The sequence below is a fragment of the Thunnus maccoyii genome, chromosome 17, assembly GCF_910596095.1.
Source record: "Thunnus maccoyii chromosome 17, fThuMac1.1, whole genome shotgun sequence".
NCBI classification, from domain to species: Eukaryota; Metazoa; Chordata; class Actinopteri; order Scombriformes; family Scombridae; genus Thunnus; species Thunnus maccoyii.
This window is the reverse complement of record NC_056549.1, coordinates 20,494,060-20,518,306: the sequence shown is the minus strand read 5'-3', so window position 1 is coordinate 20,518,306 and position 24,247 is coordinate 20,494,060. Positions and strand designations below refer to the sequence as shown.

The window sequence follows — 24,247 nt, the reverse complement described above, 5'->3', positions numbered from 1 at the left end:
TATATAGTATATATAGTATGTGTCCAAACAAACTTTTGACTGGTACTGTATATATAGATGTAACACCTGATCACATGTTGTAATTAAGAGTGTGTGAAAACTAGTTAGCAAGCAAGCAGCAAAGTTAGCTTAATGGGTGAATGGGTAAAATACAGTACAGTACATGGCTAAAAGTAATTATGGTTAAAAAAAACAGCTAAAAGTTAAAACAATTAAGCTACAGTAAATATAAGCCTATTGGAAATATAATGAAATAGCGAAACAATAATGAATTAAAGGATATGACAAACGATTTTCTATTTTTCTTATTGTCAATAAATCTCATGTGCAGAGCCAGAGCAACAGTGAATTGATACTTAGGAGTATTGTATGTGCATCCAAAGCCTGATATATCTATTCCTCTGTGCCGTATATCTCCATTGTAGTCCAAAAACTATTAAAAACAAGTCAGTGAGTTTAGTATGAAGAGTTTGGTCACAGTAGTTTATTTAGAAATGTCTTCAATGACTGATAATAGCGATCAGGTTTTCAGTCTCCGGAGAGTAGCAGTGTAAGTCAGACGCCACTGCAGAGGCGCAGGAACGTGGTTCTGTTTACAGAGCTTTGCTAGCTTGTTGTGTTACACATCACAACCTCTTGACTTTATATGGATGTTCTTTGAGAAATTTACAAGTCAAGTCTTTGGAGCCATTTCTAAACAAACTATTGTGCCTAAACTCTTTTTGTGGCAAAGCAACATGTCACTCATCAACATGTTTTAATAGATTTTGGACAGCAACAGAGGTTAACGACACAGAGGAATACGATATATCAAGTTTTGGATATACACACATTACTTGTAAGTAGGATGAGTCCATTGTTGCTTAGGGTCTGTGCGTGAGAAATGTTCTGAATTTACTGTTGAATCAGTTGACTTAAGTAATGGATAAACAGACAAAATAATTAGCTATAAGTAATGAATATACACAGTTGAAATAGTTGAAATAGCTAACCCTAACCCTAACAGTAATGTATAAATAAGCTAAACACTGAGAGTTCAAAACTGTTGTAACAATATATTGTTTAATATAATTGATGGTGTTTAACATCACTCAGTTTAAAATCAATTCAAATGAGCAAATTAGGAACCCAGACTGGTGGCAGGGGTACTTGAGTTCATCTGACGGGGTACATCAGACAAAAACAGTTGGGAAGCACTGGCCTAGACTACAGCATGCATAATTAGTCACAGATGTCACTGATGATGATGACGCTGAGGATGACAAGGATCATTTTTGGTGGAATATATAAAGAGCCGAGGCACACTTACATCTAGGCTAGGAACTGGGCCAAGTGTGAATCAGGAGACGATTGAATTTTTATGCTCCAAACAGTGTTTTGTTTTTGCCACATGTGACGGTGAAAAGGCATCTGATCGTGTAGAACATAAACAACATTTTATGGTTGTTAATCCTGACTCATTGGAACAGGTCTCAGCGATCCAGCACATGAGAAACTGCATGTTTAAAAAAAAGCCATCTTGGCGTCATTAAAAAACAAAACATATGTGACAAGCCTGCTATAATTTGACATGGTTATTTCACGCTTGCCTTGTGATTTCTGGTAATTTGGGCCGCAGCCGGTTAATGTTTTATTCAGCTGAATGCTCTTTTTAAAAATAGCTGCTGCTTGTCTTGCTATCTCGTTCCTCTGACTATTTCTTTTCCCTTTCTCATCTTTCACTTTCACATTTCTTTTCACTCTCATATTTATTTTCTTCTCAGTTCTGACTCTTTCCACCCTCCTCTCCCTCTATTTCTCTTTCCCTCAGTCTCTAATTCAAAGAGATGTATTTGCTCTTTCTTTGCAGCACAGTCACCTGTCTCTGTCACCTGATTCCACTGATATATGCGTACATGCTCTGGCCCCCATTCAGCTCGTTCAGCTGCTCACAGGGAGCAGATGCTGTCCTAAACTGACATGTGCTGGCGAGGGGGAGGCACTGTATCCTGGCACATAACACACACAGATCAGTTTACACAGAGAAAAGGAAGACAATATGGAAAAACCCCGGATTAAATGAGAAGAGAAGACAGAGGAACACACAGAGGGACGATGATAAACATCAGTGCCTGGTTGCACAAAGAATGTTTGCCTAAAAATGTGACATAAAAACGATATCCTGTACATACTGTAGGATACTGTATATCTTTTCCATCCTCATGTTGTTTTGCATGCTAATTTATCCTGGAAATTCTATTAAGGCTTGCACCATCATACACTGTAAAAAATGTTTCAGGAGCCATAAATGAAACTTTCAAAACTTCTAGTATTGAACTTCAAATAAATCTAAGGTTTCTATGACATTACTCTGAGAACTGAAGATAATTCATACAGTAAGGTAGATTATGATAAAGTTTTGTATCTTTATTTGCAAAAAACCTGTTTGCTGCAACTGTAAAATCTAAGGAGGTATTAATTTATTGGTTTCCCTTTTTAAAATATTTTAAATACAACATCAGAATATTATCGCCTTATGAAGGCTATATGGCAAATATGTTAGTGGCTTATTTACACAAACAGCAAATACAGAGCAATGTCAGTATTCATTTCAAGTCATGTTACTGGCCACCTGATGGATGTAAATCCAATAGTTACTTTCCTGTTCACTCTGGTTTGGTTCAAGCAGCAACCTCCAGGGCTGAAAATTGAAGCCAATGCGGAAGTGCCAAAAACTGAAGTTCCTCAAATGGCCACTTGAGGTTCGCTCCAAAAGTGAATCGATCTCCATAGACCCCATGTTGAAATGCCCAACTTTACAGCAGAAATAGACATGTTTACAGCTTGGTACAAATATAGCTAATTTCCCCTTTCATGACAACTGTAAAGGGGATGATTTTTTTTTTTTATAACTCACCTGTTTAAATGTTATTAAGCCGTAAAGTTATGCATAATTAAGGATGTCGCTGCTTTGAGTGACAGGTCGCTAGCTGCTAGGTGGCTTGTTTCAGCAACCAGGCTTCATTTGGGCCGCCTCAGCTCCACCTCTTTGCCCATTTTGGATTAGTCAGGGGTTAGGCAGAGTCAGGCACTGCCAAGATGGCAACGGTCGGAGGCGTGCACTTTGAGCTTCAAGACTGCTCTTCAGAAACCAATGAGGGAACTTACGAGGGAGATATCTGGCTCTTTATGTCTGTCAAGATTATTAGTCATCTAGGTTATGGCATATCCAGAGGAGCAAACTGATGATGGTGTCGAGAATGAACCAAAACACTAGTTGTTGTTGTTGTTGTGGGCCATAAAACCAAAACATTTAGCTGAAAGACGCTAAAATGCTTCATAGAGCTGAGTGGAGCTGCAGAGTGGGTGATAAATATCTGTGTCTTCATCACTATGATCGACCCCTTTCACATTATACATTGTTTTTTCATCAGTTGTTATGAAAATATTGATTACAGCAGTCAAGATATGACCTATACATACCTGTACTTCTGACCTCATACTGTTGTGGCTTACTACCTGTTTGTAGAAACTTCACCAAGCTCGCTAAGATCTAAGTAAGGTCACACATTACGATGATATGAACAGTACATTCAAGATGTATTTATAGTTGAATAATTCCATTTTTTCTTTACAAAAGGTATCAGTGTGTTGCAGTGTGCTTAGCTGATCTCCTACATTTAAGGAAATTCAACTATGAACTCCACACTCCAAACATGCAAGTATGGATCAACTGAAATGATTCTTTTAGCTCTTGTTTAAACATTGAGTCTGCAGTAGTTGCAGTATAAAAATATGCCCACATTAAACTGTCATTGAAATAGTCACAACTGACGATCCAATTAAACAACATTATTTCAAATAGCAATTTGACGAAGATATACACGCAAACACAAACCCAAATTAGGGAATGCGTGAGTGCTTTGCAGCACATACACATCGACACACTCAGACAGACAAAAGTGTGTGTGGTCCTTTGACAATGGCTTTGTAATGGAGACATGAGTGCCCATCAACGTCCTGGCTGAGATGTCTGACTAGGCTGGGTGCCACATTGTAAAGCTATCGTATGTCACGTCATGTGATGCATGAGCCTAGTGCTGGCACCTGTCTTAATGACCAGATGCAATTAAATCAAGTAATGGATCTTATTAAAGTGTTATATGAGTCCCCAACTGTACTGCCTGCTGCTCCTGATCCTCCTTTGTACAAAACAAAATGTTATTTTGCTGTTTATGTTCTGATTATTTTATTTTTTTTGTTCAAAACAGAGCAATCGGAATGAAAACGCAAAAATTATTTGCATTAAAATTTAATTAATGCTGCTTCATTAGATGTTTTGAGTAGCTAAACATTAAAAATCACACATGTCAGATGCAAGGTTTAAAAAAAATAGCAACCACTCTCTTTCCTAAGTGCAAAATATTGATTGAATACAGCTTTTCTGTGCTTTTGATGAATTTCTTTGAACCCTTATGCACTCTTTAAGAGGAGTGTTATAATGATTAAAGGTAAATGCAGTGTCTGTTGTTTATTATTGTATACCTGTGTGATCACAGTATTAATCTCCATAAAAGGCAGGGATTCCATCCCTGATGAAGTGACCTTGCTGCCCTGTTTGTTATTGTTTGCCTCAGTCTGTACTGTGACATGCAAACATGTGCAGTACACGTGAACGTATTCTTAATCGAACTGTGTAGAGTGTTATAAGTTTGTCCAAGCTATTACTGAATGACCATCCAGTTTTATCTGCGTGTCAGGTCGCCTTGTCACCTTGGTGGGGTAACCACTGCCTCAGGCTGCCCATATGGCGGGAGCAGACAGACAGGGAGCAGAGCATCAGCTCCACCTCCACTCAATCTGCAGGTTCACCTTACCAGACCTGGGTCACACAGTATCTGCAAATCCATCCGTAGCAATTGTTTTAACCTACTTGGAGAACTAAGTGGATGAGATTTATATCTGCAGCACCATTGTGATTTTTTAATATATTTTACTTTGTATTACCTTATGTAAGCAGGTCATGTAATATAAAAAGTTTTATTTATCATCATGAATCTTGTACAGTATATAGTGTCATGAAAATGTGTATAATTGGCACCTTTTGTTTTTAAGGATGTCTAAACTTACTGATATTTCTCACAGAGCAAACTCTACCAATGTGGCACCTACAGAGGCAAAAACCACCATAATAAGGACATGCAAATGTCATTTGACTCAAGTTTATGTTCCAGCCTGATCTTCATTAGGAGCCCCGATAGTCAGACTGCCCCACTGATTCACCAGAGGCTGACACAAAAAGGATCACCCACAGCAATTATCATGCAGTGTGCAGTTGCAGAGTCTACAAGAGAAAAGCTTTGACACAAGCTTGTGCCGGCTACATGAAGCCTGCACAGAATTACATTTCCCATAAATAAGCATATTTTCATTGTAATACTAAAGTAGATCAAATTATTTTGTCTGTTCGCTGATGGGTGACACGGTGCTCAGTAACCAAAGACCATAAATATCACTAAACTTTTTTATGTTGCAACAATAGCTGGTAGGTTTGCTGGCAAGCTATTGTAAATGTCTTTTAGATGATGTCTTGCTGTTCCAGCACCAAAGAAGGAGTTCAAACGCTGCTTTGTATTTGAATCACTCCAAAGTGCTGTAATAGGATGTGCCTTATTAATGTAGTGTAAGGATACATACTGTAGGATCAATCACAGGCTTTATCAATTGAATTGACTAAAATTGAACAGAGAAAAACATATCATATATCCAGTTTTCCCAGTTAGAAGTCCTATTTTTAGTTTGCATCCATTAAGTAATCTACACTCCACTGGAATAGATGTAGTGAACAATGCTGGGCAGAGATGAGTCAACTTTCTTTACCCAAGAGGACGTTCTTAACATTACTGATGGGAATGAAAATTGTCAGTATGCCCATTATCACAAATACTGTAAGAACAGTACATCATTGTTCAGTAATAAATTGGCTTTTAGGAAGTGTCTGTGCAAGACAAATATGTTGATATTGGACGATTCTGCAAAACTCAGATTATGTCCAGGATTGTGGTTTGGCAAATGAACTATGGTTTGGGTTAGGCAGCTAAAACACCTGGGAAGAAACAGCAAATGTTTATTGCAGGTCTGTGACTGGACGTGAACTCCAGTCTCCTGCATAAAACTCAGACATGTTCAGATCATGAAAAAGCTTTGGCAAAAAGAAAGCGCATGGTTGTCGGGCAAAACCCTCCCAAAAAACAAACAAACAAAAAAACCGCAACCCATTTCATCTTTCACAGTTAAGAAATGCAATGTCATGAGGGAAGGTGCTGAGGTGGCCAATCAAAACATACAAGCACATATTCCTGGCAGATTACTTTGTAACCTCTGTGAACACCATATTTCTACTGTTTACCTTGCGCTCGTGACAAAAAATAAAATAATTGCCACTGTGATAACTTTCCAGAGCAGTGACATCCTTCCTCATGATGTACTGTAAACTGTGTTATGCAGTGGTTTAGATCAATACTCAAATGGACCTTTCTGGATCATATTGCATCATCTCGCTGGTACCTGAGGCCCTCACCAAACCAGCCTCTCGCAATTTTAACACAAGTTTTCAGCCTGAAAGCCCACTTACTTCCCAGCTTGCTACATAGCAAGGACACACGACTTATTTATCTTATACTGGCCCTCTATGCAGCCCCTAAGTTCAGCTTCTGTCTGAAACAGGCTGTTGAAGCTCCTGTCTCTTTAAGGACCCCCTCCCCATGAGCCCACTTTGTTCTGATTGGTTAGCTCCTGGAAGCTTCCCCTCACACTTGAGGCTACTTAAACAACAATAGTCATAGGATTTCCCTTCTTTTTCTTGTTCTTTACTTGAAATGGGCACTTCTCAAATACGTCCGTACATGTTCAACATCAAATCTTATCCAAAATATACAAGTGGACGACGCAAACAGTACATGGAACAACATTACCAATAAAGGCTACAGAACAGACGGCTGTTTGTGGGGATGTGTGAAAAGTCTGATGTCATCACGAGGAGGAAGTAGACGTAAGCCCTGGCTTTTAACTTTCAGGGGGCATTTTTATATACATTCATCTCAAGTTTTGTAACTTTTACCATGTTTGACATAGACATCTGACATCATTACAGAATAAAAATAACAAAATTACAAAAGGCATGATATGTCCCCTTTAATATGGCATCTAGTTTCATTATTGGTATTATCAACACAGTTGGAATGCTGGAAATACATCTTTGACCAATCAGATTGTTTTGGTACCAACTGGTGTTAATTGCCATGAACAATAAATACCCTGGCACCATTTTCCACCACCACACATCCAGCATGTGGACAGGGAGCTGGCACATCACCTCTGACGGCTGTAATATTAGGATTACTTCACAAAAAGTTGTTTGGCAGCCTGTTGTTTTAGCCCAAGGTTGTCACAGGGTCCTTGGTTCTTCTTTTTTTTTTTTTATTATGGATATTAAATGTGTACTCATAAGCTTATGCTCTGATCGCAGCCCTCGGGGGTAAACACAACTCACCTATCACTGTTATTGTTATTATCATTAGGCCCAAGTGTGTGACAGTCCACTTCATCCAGGTTGGCTTGTTGAGAGATTAAGCAGATGCTGAAAACAAATTGGAAAACAAATTCCCCTGGGAGACAGTGTACAAGCCAGGCGAGCTACAGCCGCTTGGCGCTGTCGGACCGAATCATTCCAGTGCTCTGAGCCAGTTGGAGTAGCGTAAAGCTAACACAACACCGCAGTTACCAAAGCATTCAACACAATCCCCGTCTCCAGACTCGGAGAAGGTTGGAGCCGTCAGAAGCTAGTGAGTTGTGAGAAAATCACTTCAGGCTGTTATGATAAGGATGGCAATGAGAGCTCTCCTTTTTTTCACTGAACCATAAACATAGAGTATTAGCTTCTCACCTCTCACCTCAGTGTTTAGACGCTTTCCACACTGCTGAGGAGCCTACTATGCTTGATGTGGAAAGTTTTTTTTTTTTTTTTTTTCTCTTTTGGCACTGGTATGTACTGAGGCAAAAAAGCTAAGGCAACTGAGGCCTCACCATCTCTGGGTGCTGGGGAGACAGCTCAGTGCTTTGGGCACATAATCAACACTCAGCCGGCTGGTATAAACCCCCCTCTCATCTGAAAGAAATGTGCGTGAGAGCTGCGTTTCGTGACACTGTGTGCTCCTTAGGGAGAATTTCACTGCTGTGGTGGTGTGACTATCTGTGTATCGGCTTTTTATAGCAACAGAGGGCAGTTTCATTTTGGTTTTAGGCCCCAAACGCAGGAAAGATTCATCTGTTTTTATAATACAATTTCAAAGCAGGTAAGAATAATTTGGGTTTAAGGGAAAGCTTTTTTCTTTTTAAATTATTTGCCATGTAATTGTTTCTCAGGTATTCTTGGGCTTTGCTGCACTGAGGTGTGTGTTTGTGTCCTTTGGGATTATACTGTATACACTATTGTAGCAGTATACAGTAGCTGTAGGTGAAAGAGTTCAAACCTACAAGGAAAAACAGATGCAATGCTGCACACAAATGCCACTGAACACATAATGAGCTTCTCAGTGCAAATTTCCCATCAGCATTTGGGCATTTTCTTGGAAAAATAAACGCAAACAATTAGAGGCACAGTGTGGGCTGTGTCTCTTAAGCATCACTGAGGAAAATGTCTGGATGCTTTTCTGAATGGCTTCTCTCACATTTCTGCATAATTTGCTAAACACAATGCAAGTTCTCTCAGGCAGTTCATGTGAAATGGCTCACATGGATTTTTGAGATTAATGCTGTCATAGCCTGTAACTGCAGCAGCGTGGACAACAACTGCATGTTAATGTTTGAGAGAATCTCTGGGAGACTTATTGAATGTGATAAGTGTTTGATTAGTGATCTGTAGGAAAGGCTGGTGTAGACTGCCTGCAAATTACAATACATATACAGTAATTATGTATCATTTAGAACATTTGATGTATCAATAAAATATTTACTAAGCGTCTATACTGGGACAAAAATGTTAGTACGAGGGAAGAAGACAAAATGTTAGGGGGTAACAACCTCGTATTTAAGAGAGATTTACAAAAAAATACAGTAAAAATGTGTTTCTTAATGACTAAGTAGCTATATGATGATTACAGGGTACAGAAATAGTGTTTAAACAGATGGTACACTTAAAATTTATAAGGAAGATTATTGTAAAAGGTTTTTGAATGTGCAGAACTCGTTAATATGTTTGCTGGGGAACAAAATGGCTGAGTCTGGGAGGAAGAGTGTACTTTTATAATGTAGCTGTAGCAATAAAATTGTTGTGTTAAAATGTGTATGTCTTTAAAAATGATGATTTAATACTAGCTAACAGTGATGTAATTCTGGTAGGGCTGCAACTAACGATTATTTTTATTAGAATATTATATCTATTATTCTGTGGATTATTTTCTCAATTAATCGATTAGGTGTTCGGTCTTTAAAATATCAATGAAAAATGTTAATGACCATTTCCCAAAGCCCAAGATGCAACCTTAAATGTCTTGTTTTGTCCCAACCAACAGTCCACAACCCAAAGATATTCAGTTTACTATCACAGAGGACTAAAGAAACCAGAAAACATTCACATTTGAGGAGCTGGAACAAGAACATTTTAGCATTTAAAAAAGAAAAAAAATGATCAATTATCAAAATAGGTGGTGATTAACTTACTGTTGTTTAATTAATCGATAAATCAACTAATTGTGGCAGATCGAAATTTTAGGATCTAATTTAAGATCCTTTTCATGATATTGGCTAGCTATTGCAATAAAATGTACTTAAAGCTGGAGTGCTTCTGTCTCCCCCTTCTGGCAGTGAGAGTAAAGGGGGGCGTTTGGCTGTGATTGCATGAGTACAAAGACATAACTAGGACAAGGGGAGGTCATGTCTCTTCATTTGATAACGTTAAAAGTAAAGTTAGACTTTTCTGTCGGCTTCCCGACTCATTTTAAAAAAGAGGAGAGAGAGAGAGAGCAACTGTGGTTGAGTGAGCTAGAGGGTGAATGAAGAGAGGGAGCGTGGATGGTGAGAAAGCCGGTGAATCAGATCAATAAAATGTTATTTTCTGATTGTTTCACAGGTTACATTCTAGAGCACAAACACGCACACACCCCCACACACCTCTGCTCAACCCTGCGGCAGTGTGCCGCAACGCCTGATTTGGTTTGAATAGGGCCTGACTCAGGCATGCAGCACGCTCTCATGCACACCCCGAATGACAGGCACACAGAGAGGGCCGGTAAAAACGGATATGTTTTGACGGTGCACCAGCCCAAAAATGTATTTTTTACGGCCCACGGATTTGTCCCAGTATGCCCGATGGCCAGTACATACTGGCCGTAACCTGCTGTTGCGGTTGTAAAACGGTGGATAAATTGTTTTGAGCATCACACAACCCCAACGAAATGACCCGTTTCACTATCAGAATTTGATCAATTCAGTCCAATAACATTTGGAAAATCTAGACGAGCCACATGATTAACAGCCAAATGACCAGTGCAGGAATGTTGTCCCCGACATGAGACTTAAAAACTCTGTATAATGTGAAATACAGAGAGATTTATCTGGCAGTGATAGGCTTAATCAGCATTGTGTGAACTTGTTTGGCAAGAGCTTGAATGTAACGGACATTCATTTATATTTAAAAGTTCTGCACTCCAGCTATAAGGTGTAATTTATTTATAGATCGCTCATAAATGCAAATTTGTCATCCCCTTATTCCCTGCACTTCTTTCCTTTTACCTACAGGATATCCATAAGTATTTCACAGGTATCCAGTAATGTATGTACAAAATATTTATGCTTTAATTGTAGCATTTTCAAAAGGTTTCTAAAAATCCCTTCCCTGTAAACCCTCATTGAGCCAATAGTCACAGCCTCATTACCAGCATTGTTTCTGGAATCAAATCCTGACTGTCTGCACACTTACAAGTTCCCAATACCTTTCCTTTTCAGGTCACGAGAAGAGAAACACAGTGAGTGAGCATAGTTCAAGAGACAGCTCCATGACAATTTTACAAGCAGTCAGTTTCCTCTGCATAGAGTTTCACATTACATATCTCATTTTCCTTTGTGACTCAGTCAGTGGGCAATGTTGATCTTTGTTACTGATCAGGGAGAGAAATCCCCCATCATGCAGACAAATATACACCTTTTAAATACTAAGAAAAGTGTCTAGCATTCAATATTAGCCCATATAAACAGATGTAATGCCTCAAAGTATCCAAATGATATAAAAATTCATCAGATTTGGGGACAATCTCATACAGTGAGGTAGTATATTTTGTTTATATACTTATCGTGTTGGAGTTGTGGGCATATTTTGTTCCTGGAAAGCTGAGACACATCTCAGCTAATCTCAAATTTCTACTGGAAGGATTAGGACATTAATCGAGCAGCTATGTCCAGCCCTTGCTAAAAGCTCTGGGTTGTGGTGAGGCACATAATTCAATATTCCAGGACATTAGATAGTAGGCATTCTTCCATTCAGAGAAAAATTGAGAAAAGAGCTCTCATTTCTGGTCAAATAAACCTCACAGCAGTCAGTTTGCCACATGCAGTATAGCTTCGACTTTACACGTGACACAGTGTATATTTATACCCTGGAATAGAATCAGTAGGAAACTTCAAGTGAAAGAGATTGAGATCTCACTACTGTGTACTATTTTATTTGGTTAAACTCCAATCATTCCCCCACTGGATTATGAAGTCTAATAAATACAAAGTCATGTTTTGTTTAGTGAGTCAGGCAAGCACTCAACTTTCCATTGAGGCAGCGGAGCATAAAGCAGACGTACAATAGGTAAACATTCGCTGGTCATGTGAACGGAGCAGCAGCAGCAATGAGAGTCACTTCTATCAACTTTCTCAGACGTTACTCCTCCAGATCCAGAACACCAACAAGCTTTCTCTGCCAGTAATAGCTGCGGAGGTCTCATTGTTTGTCTCTCTGTAGAGTAGTTTGTACCTACAGCTCAGTAGTGTAAGTGAATGTTACACGTGCTAGGAATTACATGCAAAATCCATTAACACTTCTTTGACACACAAGGGTTTGTTTGCTTTGTGACTAAATATTAATAGAGTTATGGATGTGTTACTGCATATTACTTTCCCTCGCTGCTCTTTCACATTTATCCTACTCAATAACTACGATACAATAATTATGATTACAAAAATAAGAACCTGTTTAAATCCACATTTAGTGGAACGCTGCTGTCAATTGCTCATTTACATTCACTTAGTAAACACAGAAAATGTAATGCATTTTCATCAAACAGATCAACAAAGTGACCATCATTACAACTGTATCAGTGTAGTCTTTTGGTCTTTGTTATTATTCCCATTTTACCAAAGTAGAAAACATAATGTGACAGCAGCAGATAAAAGCTTTTCCCCTAACTGAGACCTAGTTTGTCTCTATTTGTAAGTTCTATAACACCATTTAAATCCAGAGTTACAAGGTGCATCACAGCTGCACATACAAATACAATGCCAAGAGATACAACATGAATCTCAGGAAATGTTCAATCATAGAGAAACAAAACCATTTGAAAAAAAATAAAAACAACTGGAGTAAGAAGTTATACAAATGCAAGCCTACACATGTGGGTTTTTAAAAGCTTTTTGTCCAAATAATGTATGGTTTCAGGTTTTAAACATAAAGAACTACACCTACTTCCTGAGATTTTAGCCTGTCTCGTAACCTTACCCAACGCATGACAAGAAGAAAGGCATCACATTTTTCTCTGTGCTAGTAAATATACTTAATGTAGTGTTCCTGAACAGCATGTAGAGTCTCAGGTAATCACACACAATTAGCACTGAGCACAGTTTGAAGATAGGCATTTAAAAAAAAATCAATGGTGCAACATTTCCCACTTCAAAACAAGAAGACAGGTGCTTTTGCCAGGATTTTATGTGTGTCTCACCAGCCACAGGCCATGAGACAAAACGCGTTGGTCTCATAAAGTTCTTTATACTACAAGTGTTGCTGGAGTTTTGACCTTCAAATTATTTCCCTTCTCCATGCAGCTTAGAAATAGGTGAAGTTGAGCCAGAAATATCTACTCTGTTTCACCTGTCCTCTAAACAGGTCTGGCGCTCCTAAACCATCCTGTGTTTGTGCTGCTGCAACTTCAAATTTTTTCACTTTCCTGATAGTGCTACTACTGTATAACGCAGCATATTGTGAACAACTGTCAGTGTATGAACAGGGCTCATCAACTGGAAACACTGACACAAATCTGAAGTGTCACAAAATGAATAACAAGTTAGGAAAGAAGAAAAAACTCTTTTCTGCTCCACAGAATTATGTTTAACTTTGTAGCTTTTTTCTTGGATACTTAATTATTTTGTCTCCTCAGGCCTCTAAAAATTATTCAAATGAAGAACATGAGAAGTTAAAAAGTCATGTTTTACTTGCTTGAATTGCTCACAGCTCAAAGACATATGTAACCTTTGATGAGGAGTCTTGAGTTGATTGTTTTTAAGGGTCACAAACCAAAAAAGGTTTGGAACCAACATTGTCCGAAACAGTGAGTGAGCGCTCCATCCTGAGAGAAGCTTACTTATCAACACTCTTACCTCATTAATCCCTTCTGTATTGTTTGGCATAAAAAGATCAGGCTAGTCTGTAAACATAACCATGTGACTGTTATGTCATTATGTCATGTATGACATGATTTCTGAGTAATCCAGGCCTGCCTACATGTCAGGTTGCTTCAAATTACTTCTGAAGACCTACAGGAGAACCCACAGAGAAGCCTTCATGTGATGAGTTTACTGTTTTTTTGTAGATACCTCTGATACCTCCATGACCACATCTGCGACCTGAACCAGTGTGTCTTATTCAACTGCAGACTTACTGTCTTTGTTATGAGGTTTGTGTAACCTTAGTGACATAATGCTGGGCAAATCAAACAAAGAGAGCTTAGTCATCCTTTCAGCGCTTTAAGTTTTCAGTGACAGGCCTGTGGCAGCACTGACTCAAAGACGCTGAGGCCATTGCTCTCTCTTAATTAACAATTGCTCACATGCATACTTGTGTCATGTTCAGTTTGTCCTGTGACCTTTGGGACCTTGAAACCTGTTTAGAAATCTGTTTCAAAAATACATTGGCAGCAATTACAAAAGAAAAATGTTTTTTTTTGCCTGCGGCTCAACAAAATGTCATATTAGTGTACACCACAGTGTGTCCCCATGATGAGTGAGAAGAGCCCGACACTGGGTTATGCAAGGTTATTTACTCTGTTTTGAGGACCTTTATGCAAGCACCAGGGTAGGGTTGTATGATATGACAATATTAGATTGTGAACAATTAAAATGTCTCCACGGTCTGCCTCTACAGAGAGATTGTTAGAATTGTGCTGCAGTGCACATTATATCAGTTCAGCTCCACGATGGAGCGCAGTCTGCTAGCAGGAGGCTAATGGGTAACAGCACCGACATGGCGGGCTCCTAGTACCACATCTCCAATCTGCCAGTGAAAATGACCCCCAGCGACAAGGATTTAGGGTAAAAACAAGCTTACAGCAGAGCAAACTATCTGCACGGCTCACATCAGCAGCCCAAACTGTTTTTAACGGTAAATGCTACGAAAACAGCGAGCAGCAGCACTTGTGTCGAGCCTGCCACCTGTCTGAGCATCATCACGTTGCCAGCTCACCACTTAGCTCACAAATTTGATGCTTGGTAGTGTGTTTGTGAAATCTACAGCAATTTTAATATCCTGCTAGGAGGCTCACCTGCTGCACATCATGTTAAACTGACAGCTGGGCTGCAGGTAAACACCACCATTTAGCGGTTAGCTCGCCTGCTAACTGGTGGCACTAACTTCTGTCATGCCGCAAGTTAGCGTGATGTCAGCTCTGGTATACTGTGTTAGTGCCTTTTTTTATCGGTGCACATCCGAAACGACACACTAACACTTCTACACAACATCAACTGTTTGCTTTGCAGCTATGAAATTAGTTCGGTTGTACTGTTACTCTGGTTTCACACCGTTTTAAACAAGGCCAAATAGACAGTCACTATTTTTTAATGCAGCTTTGCACACCTGCTCTTATTTATTTATGTAATTGTTTGTGTTGTGTTGTTGTGTTTTAATGTAACATTATGTGAGTCTTTCATGGACACATGTTTTTTTGTTGTTTGTGAGCCCCAACCCAAATTTAGGCCTACTATGTGAGAGACAAGTTTTTTGAATCTTGAATCTTGAGTATTGTTCAGTAACTTGCAAAATAGTCTAAAAAACCAACATGAAAAAGAATCATGAAAGGATTGTGGATCGTGATCCTGCCTGAAAAAAAATCATATGATATTTTTGCCATATCGCCCACCCCTACACCAGGGAGAGCCACAGCTACCTTATCCCCCAAATCACTTAAAACACAGCAGCAGGGCACGGACCAATTCACCCTCAATTCAATTAAACTGTAAAATAAATCTGCTGGGGTTGATTATAAACTATTAATTGTCACTTGATTCACTGTTGATTGGCTGCATTTTAGAATGTTTTCCAATTTTTGAGTAATTTTAGAAATTGAGTTGTCATTGTGTCACTGTGACATTTCCATCCCAAGAGCCACGCCACTAAGAAATTAAGTTTATATACATAAATATACAACTAAATTGTTTCCTCAGTTACATTGAATTGGAAATTGTAATTGCTGCCTGGATTATTTTCACAGGCAACATTTTTTCAAATTAATTAGGCAGTAAATTTATATACTGCACTGAAGTAACAAAGAGGAGGACTCTGGTATCAGGGACCGACAAAACAATTAATCCAAAGTCTTAATTTCTTCCGTCGTTCAAATGAACATAACAACTCCAATAATTGGCTAAGCTGTATCCTGCATGGGGAGCCTAAGAACATAAAAAGGTACAGAACAGTATAGGAAATATCTTCATGCAGCTCAATATACTTAATGAATTCTGTCTTCAAGAAATTCTGTTTATATACTAAATTGTTGTCCAAATTACTTTGTGTTGAACCATAACCAAACATAACCATAAAAATATTAATAATACTAACAGCAGATTGTACTGCGAGATCTGATATTTTGGCGAAAAAAAATTAAATGTTTTCATGTGTTCAATATCAAAATTTTTGCGACTTGCAAGATACATTAATTAACAACATTTCCTCATTATGTTGACAGAAAACGTAATTCAGGTGTTGAAATTTAGTAGTTTGTATTGTTAATTTCTAGGAAACAGGGTTTGCTTATTCCCAATCAAAGCCACAGTGTGTTTGAGTCACATTTGAGTCATTTTCAATGTGTGTGTTGATATAAAAGCTTTTTTAAATTCTAGCTTGAAGACTCTTGAAACTCTTCCTTCATCAGCAAATGAATAAGCACTTTCACCACATTTCTCCATCGAGAAATAACTATCCTCTCCCTACTGATGTCACTCAGTTAGCTATTGATGTATATTACAGTGATATATTTATTTGTATTGTCACTTTTTTAAATCTATTCAATGCCCACACTCTCCCATATCTCCTCTGAGAAGTGCTGAAGTATCCATCTCCCTTTGATGATGATGATGATGGGTGTCCTTGTGGAATAGCTGGTGAGAGTTGTATTCTTTGTGCTCTCAACCACTTACTGCACTCACCTCTTAAACTGACTGAATAATAATGATGATACTAATGAAAGTAATTACCATTAATAATTCAAGATGTGCCCTCTAATTATGCAACTGCTGAAAATGGATTCACACCTGCCGCCAAATCAAAGCATAGTGTCAGTGATGAAAATAGAAAAAAAAAAAAAAAAGATCAGGTATTTTAGTCCACATATAGAAGCATTAGATTCAGTGACCCAGAGAGGATTTGCTGAGCATGTCTGCTCTTTTTCAGCGACAGCCTGCTTCACATTCATACACTAATGTGCTTCCACACTTGGTAGCTGCCCAGTACAGCAATAACTGATGTACTGGTGATGACAGAGCAACTAAACCAGAGCTGGAAAGGCTTCAAGCTCTCTGATCCGATCCACTTTTAATGTGATGGAAGAGTGTTACTTGCAAACCAACCAGCAGATTTTCCCCACCAGTCCCAGCCTTTAAACCAGATGGGATGCTATCTTTTGGGATTATTCAGTTCCTCTCTTTCAGCAGATTACAGATTCATAGTCTACAGACGATGAGCGCAGCGTCACAGCAAAGCACTGAGCTCACGTCTGCTGAATCAACAAGAGGCAAACAGCCAAATGATCTTTGAACGAAAACAATTTAACAGGAGGTGATTCACAATAATAAAAATCCAAGCGAAGCATGTTCTTTTTGAAGGAATGTTTTTCTAACCACAACCACATGGTGATTTTAAAGTTTTGTTTATGAGCCTGAATGGATCACAAAGAGGAAGGTTAATGACTTCAGACATTAGATAATAGACAAAAAGTTAGAAGTCAAAATACCTTTTCCTCAAGGTTATTCTCTCTAACCCTAAAGAGCTAGATATGATTAAAAAAGAAAATGGTCAGTAATTGAAGGTTAGTTCACTCAAAATACCAAAAGACATTTTGTCACTTACATGTGATGGTATCTAGCCAGGCAGACAGTTTTGGTTTCATTGGTCAGATTTTGAGTTATCTGAGATTTCTGCTTCCAAACAACTACAATGGGAGTTAATTATTTGTGGTGCTCACAGTACTAGAAAATTACATTAAAAAAAACTAATCAGTAACATCTATTTCCAAAAACAATCTCCTTGTTAATCCATACGCTGCCAGCTTCTTTTATATGGACTTAATATGGACTGTATAGATTTCTTACAAGTACAAAGTAATTTCAAGGAAAATTCATCATGGTGAAGTCTATCGATTATCCAGAGAAATGTGCAGCTTTTGATTCCTTTAAATGTCATTTTATTCAACTATTTGAGCACCACAAATCTCCTTTCACCTCTACTGCATGCAGATGGATTAATAAAAAACAAAAACAAAACTGTCTGTATGGTTTGGATATCATTGGAATAAGGAAGACATATAGAAAATATACTTTTTTGTGCATAATTTGGGTGAACCAACCCTTTAAGTTGGCTGGTGTAAACGTACTGCAATACACAGAGACTGTCGACAGTTAAAAACGCAAAACAAAAAATTATCACCAGACAAGAATGCTGATACAAGACAATTCTGCAAAACCTTTCACTGCCAACATTTTTTAAATGTTTGCTTTCTGCAATAACTATGGCAACTAAGGTATGACTGTGGTTAGAGAAAGATTGTGGTTATAAATGAGGCATGTTTTAAGGGATGATTAGGCAACTGAAACACTTGGTTTAGATAAAGATCATTTCATAAAGAAGTGATAGTGAATTGCAAATCTGTGACAGGACACAAACTTTGATCTCCCGCATTAAAGTCAGGTATGCAACACGACCATCCACCTCTCCAACCTCCACACCCTTACTTTCCATCTTGTTGCATATGGGAACACTACTTCCTGCATTGGCACTAAATGTTAGGATTGGATGTAAAATGTGAGGTGTGGAACTGTGAGACTGTCCCCCCAAGAAAAACAACACAATAGGTCGTAATGACAGTTGCCCGAAAATGACATATAGTTACATTTGAGAGACAGATGCCATCCGGCTGCTGTAGTAATTATGACCCGCAGCAGTGGTGCAGTTCAGAGTTTTTTAAAAAACACAACTATATCGTCCCCTAACCATAACCCCATGGTTATTATTGTAGCCATGACAACGAAGGGCACCTAACTTTAAGGAAGTAGTAATTTTACCCCACATGGGTAAAAATGGTCTAATGTCAAAGTCCTCATTACTGTCCAGTGTATGTATCCAGAACAGTTCATGTTTTAGGAGCATTGTGACATTCAGTATTCACCTGTATCCAAGGACATAGAAAGTCAGAGAGTCAAAGAGCATTGGCATATTGTAGAGATGGATCCAGTACTGAAGAATTGCTTTTCCAATCCCCCTTGAGTGGTTTAGAGCGTGCGTAACATGCTGGTGAGGACAGATCTCCCCCCTCCATCACCCTCACATTTTCTTAGCCTGGTCCCCTCTGGAAATTACCCATGTGGTCGTTGCCAACAATACCATTTCACATGAAAAACTAACTCGTTCAACCAACCTCACACAGGAAGAAAATACAACATCAAAGGTGTTATTTGATGTTCTACTGCCGATGTCATATACATGCTTAAATGCCCATGTGGGCTGGCATACACTGATAAGACCACCAGACCTCTAAAAACTCGAATTGCTGAACACCGCAGCACTATCAGAAATAATGTAACATCTAGTCCTGTGGCACAATACTTTCACTCTCAGATATATGTAGGGATTGAAGCTTTAAAAAACACCCACACAGAGGGGGGAGATACTAACTCTGTGCTCCCAAGACATGAACTGTTACACTGGGCACTTTGGCCCCAAAAGGCCTTAATGAGGACATTGGACCATTTTTATGAATACATATCTTATGTGTCATTTCTCAAACAATAATATTGTCTCTCTGTATTGTGTTCTGTTTTATATATGGTGTTACATTTTTTCCCTATGTCAAAATCATAGATATATTTTTATAAATAGACAGAGGCGCTTCTAATAGGTAGTATGTATGATGGCTATCTAGCCTGAGTCCTTTATTGGAGTACAAACCATTGGGGGTACATGTACTATATCTACTATATTTCTTTTTTGTACCTTTTGTATATATTTGTGTATTTATGTAGCCTATTTATACTAAATATATATTTATACTGTGTAGTCATAAAAAACAATGTATATGTAAAATATATAAAATATTGTAAGGTTTACTACAACTTTATTGACGACAATCTACACCTGGTGTGCTATGTCACATGGTTTTGTGAACTATGGGTATTTAAGATGGCGACTCTCTGTATGTATCAGAAGCAGTCTGAGAAAAAGCCTTGTGCTCAAAACATCATGCAGCAGAAAATAAAAACAGGAACTACTGGGTGTGCGGATCTCTCTCCTTTTCAACTCTGCTAAGTATTTTTTGATCCAGCACCCATCCTGTTGGGTACTGGGATGTGCGTTTCTTTTTATTATCTTTCCTCAAACCTAACCAGATCATAACCACAGTGTTGTCACATCATAAAACATAATTATTTTTTAACAGTGGTTTGTAATGGTTCTGGGAGGTGGCCGATAGAGGCTCCAGATTAGAAAATGCTCCTATGTGTTGTTCTAGAGCGCACATGGTCAAACGACATATTTAATCATCTAATATGGATGCAATTCCTTGGGATACTAGGAAAACACGAGCCAGCTGCCTGAGAAGAACAACACAACTGCTTCACATGTTCCTGTCCTTATCAGATGGTATAAAGCACATCAGATAACAGACAGAGGATATGAGCCATAAAATAATGTTCTCATGTTGTGTGTTTGGCCTCAGCATGGTCTGGATGACCTTGAACTGCAGCAGGGCATTCAGTGTACGCTGCGGTCACATACACTGACGTGGCAATGACAAGATGTTCATCCCCTGGAGGTGGAAGGCTGCATGATGAAGGCAGAGGGAAGATGACTATGATTGTACCCACGAGGCGAGTCCCCTGAGCCCCAGACTTTCATCACACCCAGTTCTTGACCATGCAAGGAGCTGCCCCAATCTCCTGCCATCTTGAGAGCGCTTTCTCGCTCCAGGCTCATTTATTTTCTTCTTGTGGTGTTCCTCGCATCGCTTCAATCTTTCCCCGTAGTTGGCGGGTAAATGGACACCCTGCCCTCCACCTCCCCTCTCCTCTGTGGAAAGTGATGACTGATTACTGATTGCGGCGTCTCCTCCCTTCTTCTCTTATGTTAAATTATTAGTAGAGCATGCAGGGGCCAGATCTTGTCATGTGTCGACTGTTTCCACAGACGATTGTGCAGTTCAGAAATGTGGATATGTACTCATCATGGCTTTCAAGGATATTATTTGTTTTCACAGTATCAACAGCCTACTGTATGTGTTATATACAGGAAAATATAAATCTCATTACTCTTTTATGCTTCTTACAAACTCATACAGAGAACACTGTTTTCACACCAACTTTGGCACCTCTGGGGGTATTCTGTGTTGGATCTGAATGTCCTGAGGCCTCATTTCTAAAATGGCTTTATCCTTGATTTAATTATAATTTCAAAGAATATGACAGGAAATAAAAGGATGCCTATTTTTAAACGTTGGTTGGTGACAGAAATAGTTTCAGCCTCTCTGTTATCATCAGAAAAACCTAAATAAAAATCACAGCTTTATCTTAGATTTGACTTATATAAAATGTAAATATTTGTCCTGTTGTTGTCGCTATGTGTATACTGTAAGTCATGGCTCCGTGATATTGAGTATGCAGTATCTACAGTGTTAATGTTGTGTGCCAGGAGGCCAATGGAACAGTGAGGGTCTGGTGTTGTCATTAATACTTAATGGCAGGCTGAAACACCAATCACTGTGTTTGTAGCAGCCGCGGGGCTCACAATTACAGAATGCGGTTACAGACACCCGGGTTGGGTTGGTGTGCAATTAGTCGCCTGCATCTGATAGGGTTACAAGTCACAGGTCACTACTGACAACTGCCCCCGGTCACTAAACACAGGCTCAGATAGGAGGTGGTGACAAGGACGGCTTCTAAAGGGATGAAAAGAAGATGATAAGGGTGAAAGATGGGGCATGTGAACCTTCTCTGAGATTAAATAAAAGCTTGATTTCTTTGGTTGAACAAACAGATGTGTGCTTCATTTGACAACAGCCTTAAAATTACATATGAGACAAAAGTAAACAAAACATTATTTTCTTTTTGGCTTCATTTTCTATGTCACACTAATTAAACAAACTGTATACTTGGAATAATTGTAGTTGTGAGCAGAGTGTTATGCAAAGCACTGAAGCAAACAAGCACATTTTTAAGGCAAAGTAAATAAAAAAGGCCAGGAGCCTGTAGGGGCTCTTGGAGCAGGATTAATGAGTGAGAGAGCACAAGAGAAGGCAAATAAATGCCTCATAACTTAAGATTCCCGGAGCATCTTCTCTAATGACACCTTTGAGTTATGAGCAGCAGAGACACTTGTCCTCAAGAGTGCCTTTTTGGCTGCTACAGATTTGACTTTGAGGCGACCCTTTTCAATGCTGCAATTCAGTAAAAATGCTCCAATATAAAAGAGCTCTGATGACAACTTGTTGGCAGAACAATTTTCTCTGTGTTCAGGTTGTAAGAGGTCTCCTCTCTGCTCGGTCTGTGCGAAGCGATGCACACAATGTTTAGACGGCAATGATGAGGTTTCAAAACACCAGCTGCCATGAGTCCCTATAGGGACTGTTGAGCTTATTATGAAAGTTCATCTCATTTATGTTTTTTTTTGTTTGTTTTTTTTACCTTATCTACTATCATTATAATAGTCATATAACAATTCTGTAAGTATTAAGTTAAGTAAGATTCATGGTACACCTGTACTTAAAACTGATCTTATAATTAATAATTCTTCCATTTGTGGTATCACTATATATACCTTTTATTACTTACTGTAGTAATCCCACAGTATGATGTTCCTAAAAGCATGTTTTATATGTCTTCAGCAGTGTTGGACAGTAACTGAGTTCTGTACATACACTTAAGTACAAATTAGCGGTATTTTACTTCAGTATTTCCATTTCATGCTACTTTACTTCCACTCCACTACATTTATTCAACATCTTTAGTTACTATTTACAGATTAAGGTTTTACATATAAAGCCTGTTATGAGCTTATAAAACATGATGCTTTGATATGAATTAACTGCCCAACATTGTGTAATATAGTTTTTTTGAACAGCTCCACTTTGACCAACAACAGCAAAATGCCACTTACACATAAGTACATCAGTAGTAATAAAACAATAATATTATATATAACAGTATAACACTCACAGAGACTATTTTTCTCATTATGAGCACTTCTGCTTTTGATATTCTTAGTACATTTTGCTAATAATACAAAAATACTTTTACTTTAGTGGCATTTTCGATGCAGTACTTGTAACGGATTGCAGTATTGCTTTTTTTGTACTTAAGTAAGTCTGAGTATGTAAGTACATCTGAGTACTTCCTCCGCCACTGTATATTCTTAATAGCGGCAAGGGATTTATGGCACACCTGTTGTATCTAATATTGAGTTTATAAATATGGCATTTTATGGAATTTTCTCAATCCGTTGTATCACTGCAGTGCTCGCATAATGTTCTGTAATCGTTGATTATGCGAAACTGAGTTGATGGAGACCTGTGGTATGGTACAGTTTTCTTAAAAGCATTCTATAACCTTAGGTTACTATAACCTACAATTAATTCCCTAACAGTTCACACGCATTGAATTTTGCCTTACATCAAACAGAAACCAGCGTATAATCAATCATTTCAACTTTTTTTCGCCGACAGAATAAAAATCAAAGTTCCCAGGGATGATCTTAATAATGCTCTCTTACCTATGGTTGTGATCACAGTGATGGCGAAGTAAAACGAGCCGGCGAATTGCCACTGCACCCCGGCTTTGTGCGGCTTCAGCTGCAGTACCACCTTCTCCAGCTCGTCAAAGTCCTCCAGGGACAAGTTGAAGGTTTTGAGCAGCTCATCTTTTGTCCGGTTCACCTCCCTCCGCTGAGTCGTCTCCTCCTGGGATTCCAACGCGTCAAAAATCGCGGCGCCGACTATCAGGTAGGTGAAGGTGCAGATGATTAGGGCGAGGGTCCTCACGTTTTGCCTCTTCATGGTGGTGTGGTGCTTGTCAGGGCGACAGGCGGAGTGTCAGCGCGGGTCTGGAGGACGGGGAGCTCGGCTGGCTCATGGCTGTGCTGCTCTGACGGAGCGGAGGAGCTCTCTGATTACTTTATGAGCCGAGGAGCTGTTCATTCAGCACCACCCCTCCCCCCCTCCCACTGCAGGAATCCTCCCCCTCCACCCACCCAAACATCCCTCCCTATCTCTCTTTCTCCTATCTGAGATTTGACAGTATATCGGGGGGAAAGTATGTAGTTTAACAAAATACTGTAACTATTTGTAATTTGGTTGTGTCATATTTTATATGTAGTAGTGGGGAAATTATAATACATATGTCACTAGGGTAAAAGTAGCAGTACCAGAATGAAAAAAAAGCTCAGAAGAAGTATTCAGCTCTTACTTTAGTAAATACAACAATGTAAAAATACCCCATTTCAAAGTTCGGAAAACAATTTAAAGATCCCCTCTAGTCATGTTGTAAG

The 24,247-nt window shown here is 38.8% G+C and overlaps 1 protein-coding gene across 1 annotated transcript in view; it reads right to left on the bottom strand.

Annotated features, from left to right (window-relative positions):
* Positions 1 to 23,808, bottom strand: part of kcnk3a (potassium channel, subfamily K, member 3a) — a 38,488-nt gene extending 14,680 nt beyond the window's left edge. The window contains exon 1 of the mRNA XM_042390862.1: positions 23,474 to 23,808. Coding sequence (XP_042246796.1) covers positions 23,474 to 23,756 — 283 coding nt within the window. The 5' untranslated portion in view covers positions 23,757 to 23,808. The remainder of the gene's footprint in view (positions 1 to 23,473) is intronic.
* Between the last annotated feature and the right edge of the window lie 439 nt (positions 23,809 to 24,247).